This window comes from Camellia sinensis, chromosome 3, assembly GCF_055761805.1.
Source record: "Camellia sinensis isolate YWXY chromosome 3, ASM5576180v1, whole genome shotgun sequence".
NCBI lineage: Eukaryota > Viridiplantae > Streptophyta > Magnoliopsida > Ericales > Theaceae > Camellia > Camellia sinensis.
In genome coordinates, this window is record NC_138963.1 from 91922562 (window position 1) to 91936632 (window position 14071).

A 14071-nucleotide genomic window follows, 5' to 3' on the forward strand; every position below is an offset into this window, starting at 1 on the left:
CCAACCTCTATGTGTCTCTTCCAACCTCATCTTCACCTCGAAATTGTCTTGACGATGAGCTACTCCGGAATCCACCAAAGCTTCAGGCTTGAATTCTTCAGAATCTACCGAAAAACAACCCTCTCTTTTGTGTAGAACAAACAAATAATCCTTTGATGTATACTCTTTAAACCATGAGTTGAATACTCAATCAAAACGTCAAAGAAAACTAGCAATATATCCCCAGAGATAAACCTTAATATTCAAAAAGAAGATCTGGAGAAGTAATCCTAAAATCTAACAGAAACCCGTACTTATAGAAATCTGGGACTGCGAAGCTCGCTCGAGCAAAGACTCTCTCGCTTAAGCGAGGAACCAAAAACGTGTGTTTTCCGTAAGTGGCTTCGCTCAAGCCACGCAACCTTCGCTCGAGTGTAAATTCATCTCTTTTAGGTTTTTACATAGACGCAGCCTTCGCTTGAGCGAGGACTTCTTCGCTCGAGCGAGCAAGGGCGGATAGGCAATTTCGAATGGAATTTTGCATTTTGTTTTGGGAGCGCTGCCCCTCGACCCTGCCGTGGTGCTGCTCCGGACCTGCCAAGGGGCGCTGTCCCCTGGACCCCCATGAGCTGACCGGCAGCTCGATCCCCGTCATAATCAGCGAAGTGGCAATCTTGAAAGTATTAACATCACAAACTTCTCTGCAAGGCACAATTCGGGTTGGATTCGCATCTAAATACTTATAGCCTCACTGAAATAAAAAGTGCGAAAACAAATACAACTTAAAGGAGTTTTGTCAAACGAGGTTGCCAAGAATAAAAACCTAACACTAACCATATAAATATGATCACAATCTATGGTAACATTAGATTTCCATGTATGGTATTATCATTAATCAGGTTATTAATTAATTAAAATTGAGAGTAGATGTGTCCACAAGAAAATCACAGAACCTATTAGGTTATAAGTTTTTTCATAAGACCATATATTGTATAAGTCTTCCAAATATAATTTATAAATAATTTACCCAATAAAGAAATGATATTTGATGATATCAATAAATGAGCACCATTTGTCATTACTCACCTATCTTTCATTCTCTCACTTAAGATGAAAATTAGACCAACATTTCAACGATGTGATAATTTATTAAAATATCTAAAATAACTCTCTTACTCTTTTATATTTTCTTTGGTTATTAATCACTCATCTCACTTATACATTGTTAGATTAAAAAAATAGACTTGTATATTATTTTTTTTTTAAATTTATGCCTCAAATTTAAACTAAATGCGATTGTAATTCACATATTTCAAATTGTGAATTCTTTTTTTAATTTTTAATTGTTATTGTTTTTGGGGTTCTACTTTTAACTGTTTATCATTTATTAGAATGATTGAGATAAAGAGCATACTAGAAACTATAAAAGAAAAAGTAAATATGATTGACTCCAACACACATTCCTGGCAATTATCAACAACAACGGGGAAGAAGAATGCAAGCCTCAACCTGTTAATTCTGTTGATGACTGTCATGGTGATATTCCAGGCCTGCATTAGCCATGGCTATCCGGTCAACCAAGCGGGTCGACTCAGGGCCTTGTGGAAGGATAAGAAGAAGCAAACTGATCAGAATCTTGCTACTGATGATGAGTGGGCAGTGACAGTGCTGTCCAGTATTGGAGGAGGTGGTGGTGGTGGTGGTAAAGTTGGAAAGATGGAAAATGATGAAATTGAAGGTGGGCTTCCAGGGCAGCCAACAGAGGTGATGTTTAAACAGTATGCAGGGTATGTAAATGTGGATGAATCCAAAGGAAGAAGCCTTTTCTATTATTTTGCTGAAGCTGTCCATAATCCATCTTCTATGCCTCTTGTTCTTGTTCTATGGCTCAATGGACGTGATCTCTCTCTCTCTCTCTCTCTCTCTCTATATATATATATATATATATACAAATTAATTTGATGTGTTTTGAATGTAAACTTTTAGATGATTTGATGAACCAGAACGATGGATTGAATTTGAAAACCATTTAGCTTATTTACTAGAGGTAGAGTTTTAAATTAACCAAATTATAATTTTAAAAAAAAAGTATGAGCAGTTAACAATTTTATAAGCATTTTTTGAAAGAAAATATAAGGTGATGGAGTTTAAAAAAATGTTCATATCAAATGAGCCGTACACTTCAACTGTGTTTGATGGTTCTAAATATCAACAATGATAGCAACCGAATGTTTTTTGAGGAAGAGTTCAATATTTAAAATATATCAATCAAATTTATGTATAGTATGTCCCATATCACATCAATTTAAATCTACATATGAGACTTTCATGGATAGAATTTTCGGATTCCTACCATTTCTCTTTAAATATGCCAATATAGAACATTTATTTTTGAGCATCCTGATAACGATATACTTAGGAGTAAGAATGAAAATCACATTCATATTGGGTGACTCTAGATAAGTATATGTTCATAATCAATTTACTATCAGATTCACAATCGATATTATCAATTCTATTAATATGAAAGTTAATTTCGCAATTGATAATTTTTAAAAAATTATGTTTTTCAGTATATATTGCTCAATACTTTTAATATCCACCACACCATAACTAATACTGATTTGCCTCCCAATAATACCATTTAAAATCATAGTGCCATTGAAAGTTGTTGATAAACATATAAGGTGGTAAAAAGACTAATATTATTTGTGAATGCACAAAACAGGGCCAGGTTGTTCATCACTTGGGGTGGGAGCCATGGGAGAGATTGGACCTTTTGGTGTAAATTCAGACTGTAAAACTCTTTATCCAAGAAAGCATGCCTGGAACAAAGGTTGGTTAAATTCTTATTTTGCTGTTACTAATTACAAAGACCTATATCAATCAGTTTGGTTTTTTATTTTTAAAAATATTTTTTGGGTTATTTTTAATTTTTTGTGTTTTGTTGTCTTTAGTAAAATTAAAAAAAAATTAGTTATTTATTTTTTAAAAAGTAAAATATTTGTGAAGAAATTTAAAAGGAATTCAACATGTACATAAAAATATGAAACTACATTGATTTTTTTATATATTTTTTGTATTTAGTGAATCTTTTTAAAGATTATTTTCACAAATTTTATACCTTTTAAGTGCATCCAGACTAAATGAATTTAAAAAGTAAAGAAAAAAATTGAAATATTAAATATATTTGTTTAAAACTGAAAAATAATTGTGTTATATATATATACACATATTCTAAATTATATATCATTATTTATGGAGTTAGTTGGCACGCTTAATTTATCCCGGAAAGATAATCAAGTTTTTGTTTAATAAATTTATTTATCATTTAACTGTTTACCCTTCCCTCTAATCCAGTAATTGCACTAAAAGGTTCAAATGGAGAGTTGTGAGCTCACTCCAAATTCATCTGGTTAATCTAAATTATTCATCTTTTAATGTTTTTTGTGTGGATTGTTTATATAAAAAATTAAGTTGATCGGATATTAACAGTCATTTAATTGAATTATGCTTGACTTTAAAAAAGGGCAGTAAAAATTTCGCGAATAAACTATCTATTTTTTTAAAAATATGTGATTATGGATATTTATTCAATTTGATTTTTTTCATAGAAATACTGTCGCTAATACTCCTAATGCCGTCGCTAATACTTTTTGCGACGGCAAAATGACTTTTTGCGACGGCAAAATGACTTTTTGCGACAGCAAGAGGGGGGTCGCAAATGCAGGGGTTGCAAAAGAGTTTTTGCGACGGTAAGTGCCGTCGCTAATGTTTTGCGACGGCATTTTTTGCCTTTTTGCAACGGCACCGTGCAGTCGCTAAAACGTTTGAAATTTCTTGACTTTTTTGCGACGGCCTTATTTTACCGTCGCTAAAAATGTTATTTGAGACGGAAAAAAATACCTTCGCTAATAGTCTTTTTTTAAAAAAAAACACTGTTTTTTTGCGACAGCGTGGTGCCGTCGCAGAAAGTATAAAAAATATGAAATTTTCTATTTTTTTCGACAGTGTAATGCCGTCGCAAAAAATATTAAAAAATAATAAAATTTCTATTTTAAATAATAAAATTTCTATTTTTTGCGACAGTATAATGTCGTCGCAAAAAGTAAAACCTGTAACAAAATTAATAAAAATATTAAAATTTTCTATTTTTTTCCGACGGTGGTGCCGTCTCTCACTCTCTAAGAGCTAATTATTTACATTCCATTCACAAAAACATCATAACAGAAAATAAAAATAAAAATTGATCAAACCATCAAATTCAATATTTTACAAAGAACAATTAAACTGTACATGTTCATAAAAGCATATTTAAATTATAAAATTCACCCAAATCTTAAAAAAAAATAATAATAAAATAAAATCTAAAATTCACCAATCAGCACATTGGATATTTAAATGCTCTTACAAAAAATAAAAAAATAAAAAATTTCCAACAAGATCTCAATTTTGAGCTTATTTCAAAAATCAAGCTGCAAATTCCTTACTTCTGGAATCAGATCTTCCCCTCAGCAAAATTTATCCTTTTGACCTACAAATAAATAGATAACAGTTGCAAATTATAATCTTTTGGAGAAACCAACTATTTAAACACCAGTAATGAAGACAATGAAGACTGTGGAAAGAACACTTACGTTGTCATCAGGAACAACTGCATATCTCTTAATTGGAGAAACCAAAACTTTCCCTGCTCACAAAAAATAATAATAATAATAATAATGGAATTCAATGTAGTCCAAAATAGTGTAATAAACTCTTATTGTAATATACCTGGGGAATTTTTTCATGTCTGATGGGAGTAGGAAGGGTTGGACTTAAAGGGTTCCTACCTGTCTTGGATTGTAGAATACACAAATTTATTTTGTAGGAACTCATATGCAGAGGGTCCATCATAAAGAATTGTGAGAAGAATACTAATATGTGATTACAATTAACTCTATATATGGTAGTTAATCAGGTGTAACGAGCCAAATTCAGTGGCCAATAACTTCAGACTAAATATAGACATTGTTCTTAATCCAAAATGGCCTCATGGTCTATGTAGTCATTTTGTATAAGTAAAATTTTATAACAATCATCTCCTGGAGGGGAAAAAAAACAAATTTAAAATTTAAAAAGCCAAAAGAGACTTTGTGGGTAGGTTATTGAAAGCTCAGCAGCAACATCTTCACATGGCTTGGAGTGTGTCATACCACATCAAGTTGCAAATATATGTCAAAACCAATCAAACTCTCAATTATTTATCAATGAGGACTGTGAGGATGATAAAGTTGTTATGCTATCCTCCACTTGAATTGAAAGAGCCAAGTGGAAATTTTTTTGACAAATTGCAAATCAGTGAAAGAATGAAAAAGTAACTGTAATTTTATAAAAATCTTTTTGTTTAAGTTTTTCATGATTTTGTTGCACATGCTATTTGCGAAACAGTCCTGCTTGGACCCCCAGTGGGGTAACTCCATCTAACCTATTTTGTAATATTTTATACATAAAACACTGACTAGGCAAAGAGAAAATTTTTTAAATAACTAAATGTTAACATGCTCATTTTAAAGAAATCAAAAAGTAGATCAACTTAGATATATTTTGTCCCGTTGGACACATCAAACCAGCCTAACCTTCCATCTTTCAATAAATTTTCAGCCAGGATGGACTAGTTGACTCAACCTTCAATTATTATTCATCTAACACATAAGGACATAACACAAGATTGCCAAAACATTTTTCCCCTGGCACCTCTGAGAACATTGAAACAGTTGATTGATGGAGACAATTTCTTTTTTTGTCAACCAATTGGTTAAGAATCTTTTATTTAATTTTTATAACAGAATGGAGAAGTATCTTTATTACTTGAACGTTTAAATAAAGACTTAGCAAAACCAAAAGTAAGTCAACATGTTTGTTCATAGCATACTAGCTAGTTCAATATTCTGTTCATGGCACACGAGCATACTTGAACATAAATATACTTATATTGAGACTAAATAAAGGAGTACAAAAAAGTCATTCCCCACTTATGGCCTCCCTTGATCAAGGGCACTGTGAGAGGTTAGACCCATAAATCTTTTGGCTAAAGTTTTATGAAGTGGTTGCCTTTCTTAATCATACCCACATTTGACAATTGGCAGCCAAACTTTTACTACTCAACAAAGCAATGTTTCCTTCACTAAATTAACAAGTGAAATTTCCAAGAAAATGTGCACCTAAACCAAACTAACCATTGTGTCCCAATCACAAAAAATATACACCTCATTTATCTTTTATTTCTAATTTAGCAAATGAAGACTTTATACCTATCTTTTAAACCTACCTCCAATTTTAGACAGGTCCCAAGATGATTGTATATCTGTCTACACATTTCAATAAGTTCATTACTTTTTACCTCTTTCCTATTATTAATATTATACCAAAATCTATGAAAATTTATAACTAATAGCTGAAGCATAATCCATGTAAACCAAGCGACACATAAATTATGTGGATCTCAAATCAGTTACAACGTTAAATTAAGTGACAATCAAATCAGTACTATAAGAAGGTGAATCCTCACTAATCTCTCATGAAAAAATAGGTAAGCAACAGAACATTGTAGCCAGCGCCAAAAAGTTGGAGAGGATACTTGAATTGATCATACCATACTTTAGAAATAGAAAAATAAATAAATTTCTAAGCAACTAATCAATATAGATCTTTTTCCTCCAACAAAAAAATATATAAAGACACTAAAATTTAAAGTGCCAAACCAAAGCCCCAACCAAAGAACTAGTTTAAGCATTTACCAATGAGCTGTGCTTCTTGTGAATAAGCGATGCAAATGCTGCATAGAGAGATGCAGTGTACATGCTGCCAACTTGCTTTGGTACCAATGTGGTCGGTTGTACCTTTGCATCATATAGTGCCTTCGCAACTTGCTGGGTTGCCTGCAGTTACATTGATATCAAGTGCTTATCAGCAAAAGTGTCCAATCTCAGGAATCATTATATTGCATTACTCAATTTGTTTGCCTTATTAACCAGGAAAATGTAAGTCTAGGCAAAACTAGAGAATGAATGCAAGAGAGAGATTTGAAATACATGTTAGGAGTGAAAACAGACCTTCTCGAGATCACGGCTTTGGTAGCTTTCATCACCAGTTAGAGTTGAAAATAGATTCATATTTACATTGCAAATAGAGACCAAAACAGATTCATATTTACAGATTAATAACAGATTCATATTTACATTCCAAATCAGATCATAAATATTTACACAGATTCAACACAACTAAGATCAAACCAGAGAGTGATCGGTGAGACTCAGATCTGTTGGTCCACAACAAAAATCAAATCATAAATATTTCGAACTAAGATCATAAAAATCAGATCACAACTAAGATCATATTTCGAATCAGATCTGTTGGTCCACAACAAAAATCAGATCATAAATATTTCGAACTAAGGTCATAAAATCAGATCACAACTAAGATCATATTTCGAATCAGATCAGTTGGTCCACAAAAAATCAGAGATGAGAGATCAGGGAGAGAGAGAGAGAGACGCTTACCTGTGTGTGAGTCGATCGGTGCAGAGATGCAAAACCAGAGAGTGAGTGTGAGACTGATGAGATGAGAGAGTGAGGGAGACAGATCAAATCAGATCAGATCAGAGAGATATATATCTGATATATATATATATATATAAAACAAAAAAAATCATTGATCGGGAGAGAGAGAGACAGAGATTGAGAGAGTTTACCTGTGAAGTAGATTGATCGGCTGTGCGATGATGATCGGTGCGATAAGATGAGAAAGAGAGTGATCGGTGCAGAAAGTTTCTATGTTGAATGATCGGCTGCCAGAAACGAGAGAGTGAGAAAGAGAGACAGTGAGATGGTGAGTGAGTGATGGTGTGAGAGAGAGAGAGAGAGAGAGAGAGAGAGTGAGGGAGCCGATTATAGATTAGGGTTTTTTTTTTCTTTTGTTTTGTTTGTTATAGGTGAGTGAGATGGTGAGTGAGAGATGGACGGTTAGATTTGAAAGAGGGAAAAAAAAAAAAGAATTTTTTTCTTTTTGATTTTTTTTATGAATTTTTTTCTTTTTGAATTTTTTTTTTCTAATTTTCATTACAAATGAATATTTAAATAATAAAAGGATTTTTTTTTTTTTCGCAACGGAGGATGTCATTGCTAAAAAAAATTATTTTTTATTAAAATAATTTTTTATAGTTAATGAATTTTTATTTTTATTTTTATTTTTTCATTTAGTAAGGTTAAAAATTTATTTGTTTCATATTTATTTTAATGAATATAAAATTATTATTATTTTTTTTATTTGGTAGAAGTAGGGATAATATTTTCCATTAAAATAAAGTTAATTTTTTGTGGCCAATGAGAGAAAGAGATAGAGAGAGAGACATAGAAAAATAGAGAGAAACAAGATATGAGCGAGAGATAGACAAAGAGAGAGAGAAATAGAGCGAAAAGAGATGATCGAGAGAAAGACATAGAAAAAGAGAGACGAAGAGAGAAGAAAGATGAGCGAGAGAGACAGAGAGAGAAATAGAGAGAAGATAAATGAGCGAGAGAGAAGAGAGATAGAGAGATGAGAGAGATAGAGAGAAGAGAGATAAGCGAGAGACAAAGAGAGAAAGAGAAAGAGACAGAGACAAAGATTGACAGATAGAGAAGAGTGATAAGTGAGAGAGAGAAGAGAAGTAATATTTTGTACTAGAGGAGAGGAAGCGGCAGTAGTGGTGAAGGTGGTGGATAAGAGACGATGGTGGTGGTGGTGATGGCGAAGGAGATTAGTGGTGAAGTTGTGGTAGTGGTAGAATAGATGGAGTGTCAGTGGTGAAAGAGAGGTAATGGTAGTAGTAGTAGTAGTGGCAATAGTGGTAGTGGTGGTAGTGGAGTGGTGGCGATGGTAGTAATAATGGTAGTCGTAAAGGTGAAATGGCGACCGTGGTAGTAGTGGTGGTAGTGAAATGGCGTTTGCAGTAGTGGTGAAGGTGGTAGAGGAGATGAGTGGTAAGAGAAAGAGATGAGTGAGAGACACACAGAGAGAGAGATAAAAGAGATAGAGAGAAGAGAGCTGGACGAGAGACACAGAGAAAAGAGAGAGACAGACAGACAGAGAAGAGTGATGAGTGAGAGAGAGAAAGAGAAGAGTAACAAAGACACAGAGAGAAAGAGAGAGACGAACAAACAGAGAAGAGTGATGAGAGAGAGAGAGAGAGAGAGAGAGACAAACAGAAAAGAGAGACAGAGACACATAGAGAAAGGGAGAGACAGGCAGACAGAGAAGAGTGATGAGTAAGAGAGAGAAAGAGAATAGAGACAGAGACAGAGACAGAGACAGAGAGATAGGAAGATGAAAAAATGGGTGAAAAGAGAAATGTTCAAAAGAGTAAGGCGACGTCGTTTATAGTAGATCGATAAATCGAGAATGAGCTCGATAAATAGAGAAGATGAGAGTAAGAGAACGAGCAAGACGGACATAGTGGGGGAGAAATAGACAAATAGACAAGTAGACAGAGAGAGAGAGAAGAGTGATGAGTGAGAGAGAGATAAGGAGAGAGAGAGATAGAAAAAGAGAGAGAAACAAGAGATGAGCGAGAGATAGACAAAAAGAGAGAGAAATAGAACGAAAAGAGATGAGCGAGAGAGAGACACATAAAAAGAAAGAGACAGAGAGAGAAGAGAAATGAGTGAGAGAGATCGAGAGAGATAGAAAGATAAGAGAGAGAGAGAAAATAAATGAGAGAGATAGAGAGAATAGAGATGAGCGAGAGAAAACAAATGTGAGAGATAGAGAGAGAGAGATAGACGAGAGACACAGAGAGAAAATGAGAGAGAGAAACAGACAGACAGAGAAAAAAGAGTGATGAGTGAAAAAGATAAAGATAAGAGATAGAGATAGAGATAGAGACAGAGAGATAAGAAGATGAAAAAATGAATGAAAAGAGAAATGTTATATCAAAAGAGTAAGAGGATATTGTTTTTTTTAATTTTTTTTGCGACAGAAAAAAGTACTAGAATTTATTCTAACCATTTTGTGACTGTATATATATGAAGCTGTCTCAAAACCACAATCACTATACTAGGTTAGAGTTTTCCAAAAACTCTTTTGAGAAAATTATACTTTCTTGTTTTCCGTGTTATATTGTTTTTACTGAATTTTTTTAATATTTTAAGTATTTTTTTTTTAATTTTTAGACACACCTAACATAAATACACCTAAAAATTTAAAAAATTGTAAAAAAAATCTTTTAAAAATTCATTAAATATCAAAAATACAATAATTCAATACATTTTTTTTTGTATTTTTATATATTTATTAATTTTTAAAAATATTTTTCATAATTTTTTTTAGATACATCTAAGTATGGTGTATCTAAAAAAAATATTTAAAAATTTAAAAATATTCACAACAAAAAAAAAAAAAAAACACAAAAGTCACTTTTTGCAACGGCGAAAAATGCCGTCTCAAAAAAGCAGAGCATTTGTGACGGCACAATTTGCCGTCTCAAAAAATGAGAGTATTAGACGGCATTTTCTGCCGTCGCAAATACTCTGTTTTTTTGAGACGGCATTTTTTGTCGTAGCAAAAAGTAACTTTTGAAACGAAACATGTGCCGTCGCAAATAGTTCCGTCTCATAAACCCACTTTTTTAACAAGTACTAAAATACCAATGATTAGTATCATCAAGTGTGCTTGGTATGAGCTCATAACACAACGCCTTCAACTAAGCCCTCCATTCCAAATGTCTGACAGTAGAAAAGGGTCTTCCGTTTTTTTATATGTGGCTCTCAATGTAGTAGTAACACTTTGAAATAATAAGTAAATTTAATACAAAAATTGATAATTATTACATTAATTATTGAATTACTTATTTATCGATGCATGTATACTTATCTAACTGAATTAGAGTCTTTTGGCATGTTTGATTGGGTGGATTAGAGCATGGAATTGAGATTATTAATCCGTGAGCCCAATTATCCTATGTTTGTTTTAACATTTTGGTTTAGAATTATTAATCCAATAGATAATTAATCCAACAAATTTGTAGGATTATTAGTAATGGGGTAGGGGTGAAATTATTAATCCAATGGATATTAATCCAATTAGATAATGAATACTACACTAATTTAATAAGATTATTAATACTTTACTATTAATATTGTGAATCAAACATGACTTTTGTGCTCATAAATTTTGTAATTGCAAATATATTATTTCTGGAGTCCAGCAGACATTGGATTCTCCTACTCTAACACTACCTCCCATTACGACATGTCAGGAGATAAAAGGACTGGCAAAATTACTGATAAACCTTCCTCCATTCCCGCACCTAGTCATGCATACACTGACACAAACGCACTGGAGAAATTATTCATTGCTACATGCAACAATATCAAAAAAGGCATTCACGCAATCAATTAGTGTTGATTATAATCTCTAATGAAAAGTATAACTGCAAAAACTCAAGAAGTGTTGTCTAGGCAAAATTGAAGCTTTCTAGAGTCATTCCTAGCAAAATGTCTCGTTTTGTCTTTAACAATTTATGGAGGAATGAATCAGGAAAAACCTTTTGATTGCAGGTGTGAATGTCCTCTGTAACATTGTTGCATGAAGCAAGAACAATTTGCTGTTTTTCAGCTCACGATGCATATGTGTTCCTCATAAATTGGTTTAAAAGATACCTGCATTACAAGGCCAGAGACTTCTATATAACCGGTGAAAGCTATGCAGGTACTTACAAGCATAATTACAAGGAATTAGAATAAAACAAACATATAAAAAATTAGGGTTAATTAAATTTTTTGCCCCAAAAGTAAGAATCTTGTGTTATTTTAGTTCCCAACGTTCAAATTGTGCCAATTTGGTTCCAATGTATAAAATATTTCAATTTGGTTTTTAATGTTAAAAAATTGTGTCAATCTAGTTCCCAATGTATGGAAAGTGTTTTAATTTTAGTCCCTTAAATGTTTAAATTATGCCTATTAATAGAATTAGATTGGGATTTGGGAGGACTAAATTGAAATTGAAAAACTTTTTATATATTGAGGATTAAATTGACACAATTTAAGTATTAAGTAAACAAAATTGATAGAGACCCCCACCACCCCCACATACACGTGGGGGTCAAAGAGAGGAGAACAAAAAAAATAAAAATAATAATAATAAACAAATTTGGGCCAATCAGCATTCACTGGGGGTGGTGGGGTCACCTCCAGTGGGAGCCTAAGTCATTTTTCTTAATTAAAACACTTTTATACATTAAAAATCAAAGTGATTGAAATTAATTATTGGAGACTAAAACGCCGTAAGACCCGTAGTTAGAGAAGCAAAAATAAAATTAACCTAAAGAAATATGAATTGTCCTCTAATTGGGCCTACTTTGAGTATGGTGTATTAGGGCAAATTACATATACACCCCTCCAGGTTTGTCAAAATTACAGATACCCCCCTGAGGTTTGAGAAATTACGAATTCCCCCCTGAATGCTATATTTCCATAAGAAATTAGGGGGTAATTTGTTATGAAATATAAACCTCAGGGGGTAAATTGTTATGAAAATACAAACCTCAGGGGGCGGGATGTAATTTCCGAAACCTCAGGGGGGTATCTGTAATTTAACCAAACCTGAAGGGGTGTATATGTAATTTGCCCTGAGTATAATTATTGTATTGGGACAACAGGAATCAGGATTTGCTCTCTCAATTCGTTTAACATGGCATGGGCATACATGCCACTTTAATCAAGGGTTCCCTTGTTATCATCATTATGTGTATATCTTGGTGCTGCCATCCAACTCATGAATAATTTTCTTATAAAAATGTTAGCAACTTGGAAAATTTTCTGGAATTGATGCACGGGTAAATTGTGGACCCATTCAAGCTAAAAGCAGTGTTATTAACACTATAATCCAAAATAAAAATTATGTTCTTATATTTATTGATATTGTTAAGAGTTTTATTTTTATTTTTATTTTATAGAATTTTACATTTCAGAATTGATAGATACCATTATCAAGAGAAACAAAAAGGCAGACCCTACCTCCACCATCCAACTTAAGGGAATAATGGTGACGAGTCTCATTACCTAGTAATACAATCTTTTGATAATTAGCAAATGGTGTTGGGGTATGGACTCAAAGTGGTTCCTGTGCACTTCGCAGAATAGGCATGTAGCTATTGAAACTCATTTGGTGTCCTATTTTAATGATTTTAATTGTTTATTTTTTAAGATACATTGAGTATAATATATTTGTCAAAATCAAATTGATTGAATATCGATAGTTATTTCATCAAACCATGTTTGTATATGAAAAAATAAATAATAAATATGATTTTAAGAATAAAACTGAATACAAATATAATCAAGGGTTAATTACACTAACAGTTCCTATAGTTTGGGACTCGTGTCACTTTAACCCTTAACTTTTTAATTGTGGCACATTTGATCCTGAATTTTGAATCTTGCTCCAAATAAGGAAAATTGAATATACCATTGCTCAATTTCAATGGCAAAATCATTAATTTGATAAAATATAAACTAACTTGATAAAAATAAATGTCAAAAAAATATTTTTAAATTTTAAATATTATTTTTACTCATCAAAGAAAAAATTATGTAAAATTGATAAATCTTTTACACATTTATTTATTTATTTTATCAAATTAATTTTTATTATGTGTTTGGCTGATAATCACCTAATGGGCGGTTGTTTTTATTTTCATTAAATTAGTTTCTATTTTTCCAAAGGTTAAATATAGTGACAATTTTGATATCATTATTAAACCAATCCATTAAATCAAAAAATCTAAAACTAAAAACATTTCATATATTATATCAATTACACATTAAAAGTTTAATAACCATCTATTACGTGGTTATCATCCAAACATATAATAAAAATTAATTTGGTAAAATAAATAAATGTGTAAAAGATTTATCAATTTTACATAATTTTATTTTTGTGGGTAGAAATAATTTTTAAAAATTCAAAAATATTTTTTTGACATTATTTTTGTCAATTTAGTTTATATTTTTATCAAATTGATGATTTTGCCCTGGAAATTGGACAATGGTATAATCAATTGTCCTTGTTTAGA

The 14071-nt window shown here is 32.1% G+C and overlaps 1 protein-coding gene across 2 annotated transcripts in view; it reads left to right on the forward strand.

Annotated features, from left to right (window-relative positions):
- Positions 1-1352: 1352 nt before the first annotated feature.
- The window catches only part of LOC114288866 (uncharacterized), a 28360-nt gene continuing 15641 nt past the window's right edge, over positions 1353-14071 (forward strand). Inside the window, exons 1-3 of one of the 2 annotated variants that reach the window (XM_082920365.1) lie at positions 1353-1766; positions 2708-2815; positions 11556-11706. In XM_082920365.1, the coding sequence (XP_082776491.1) occupies positions 1372-1766; positions 2708-2780 (468 nt within the window). In that variant the 5' untranslated portion in view covers positions 1353-1371 and the 3' untranslated portion in view covers positions 2781-2815; positions 11556-11706. The remainder of the gene's footprint in view (positions 1767-2707; positions 2816-11555; positions 11707-14071) is intronic. The other variant, XM_082920367.1, reaches the window with a different exon arrangement.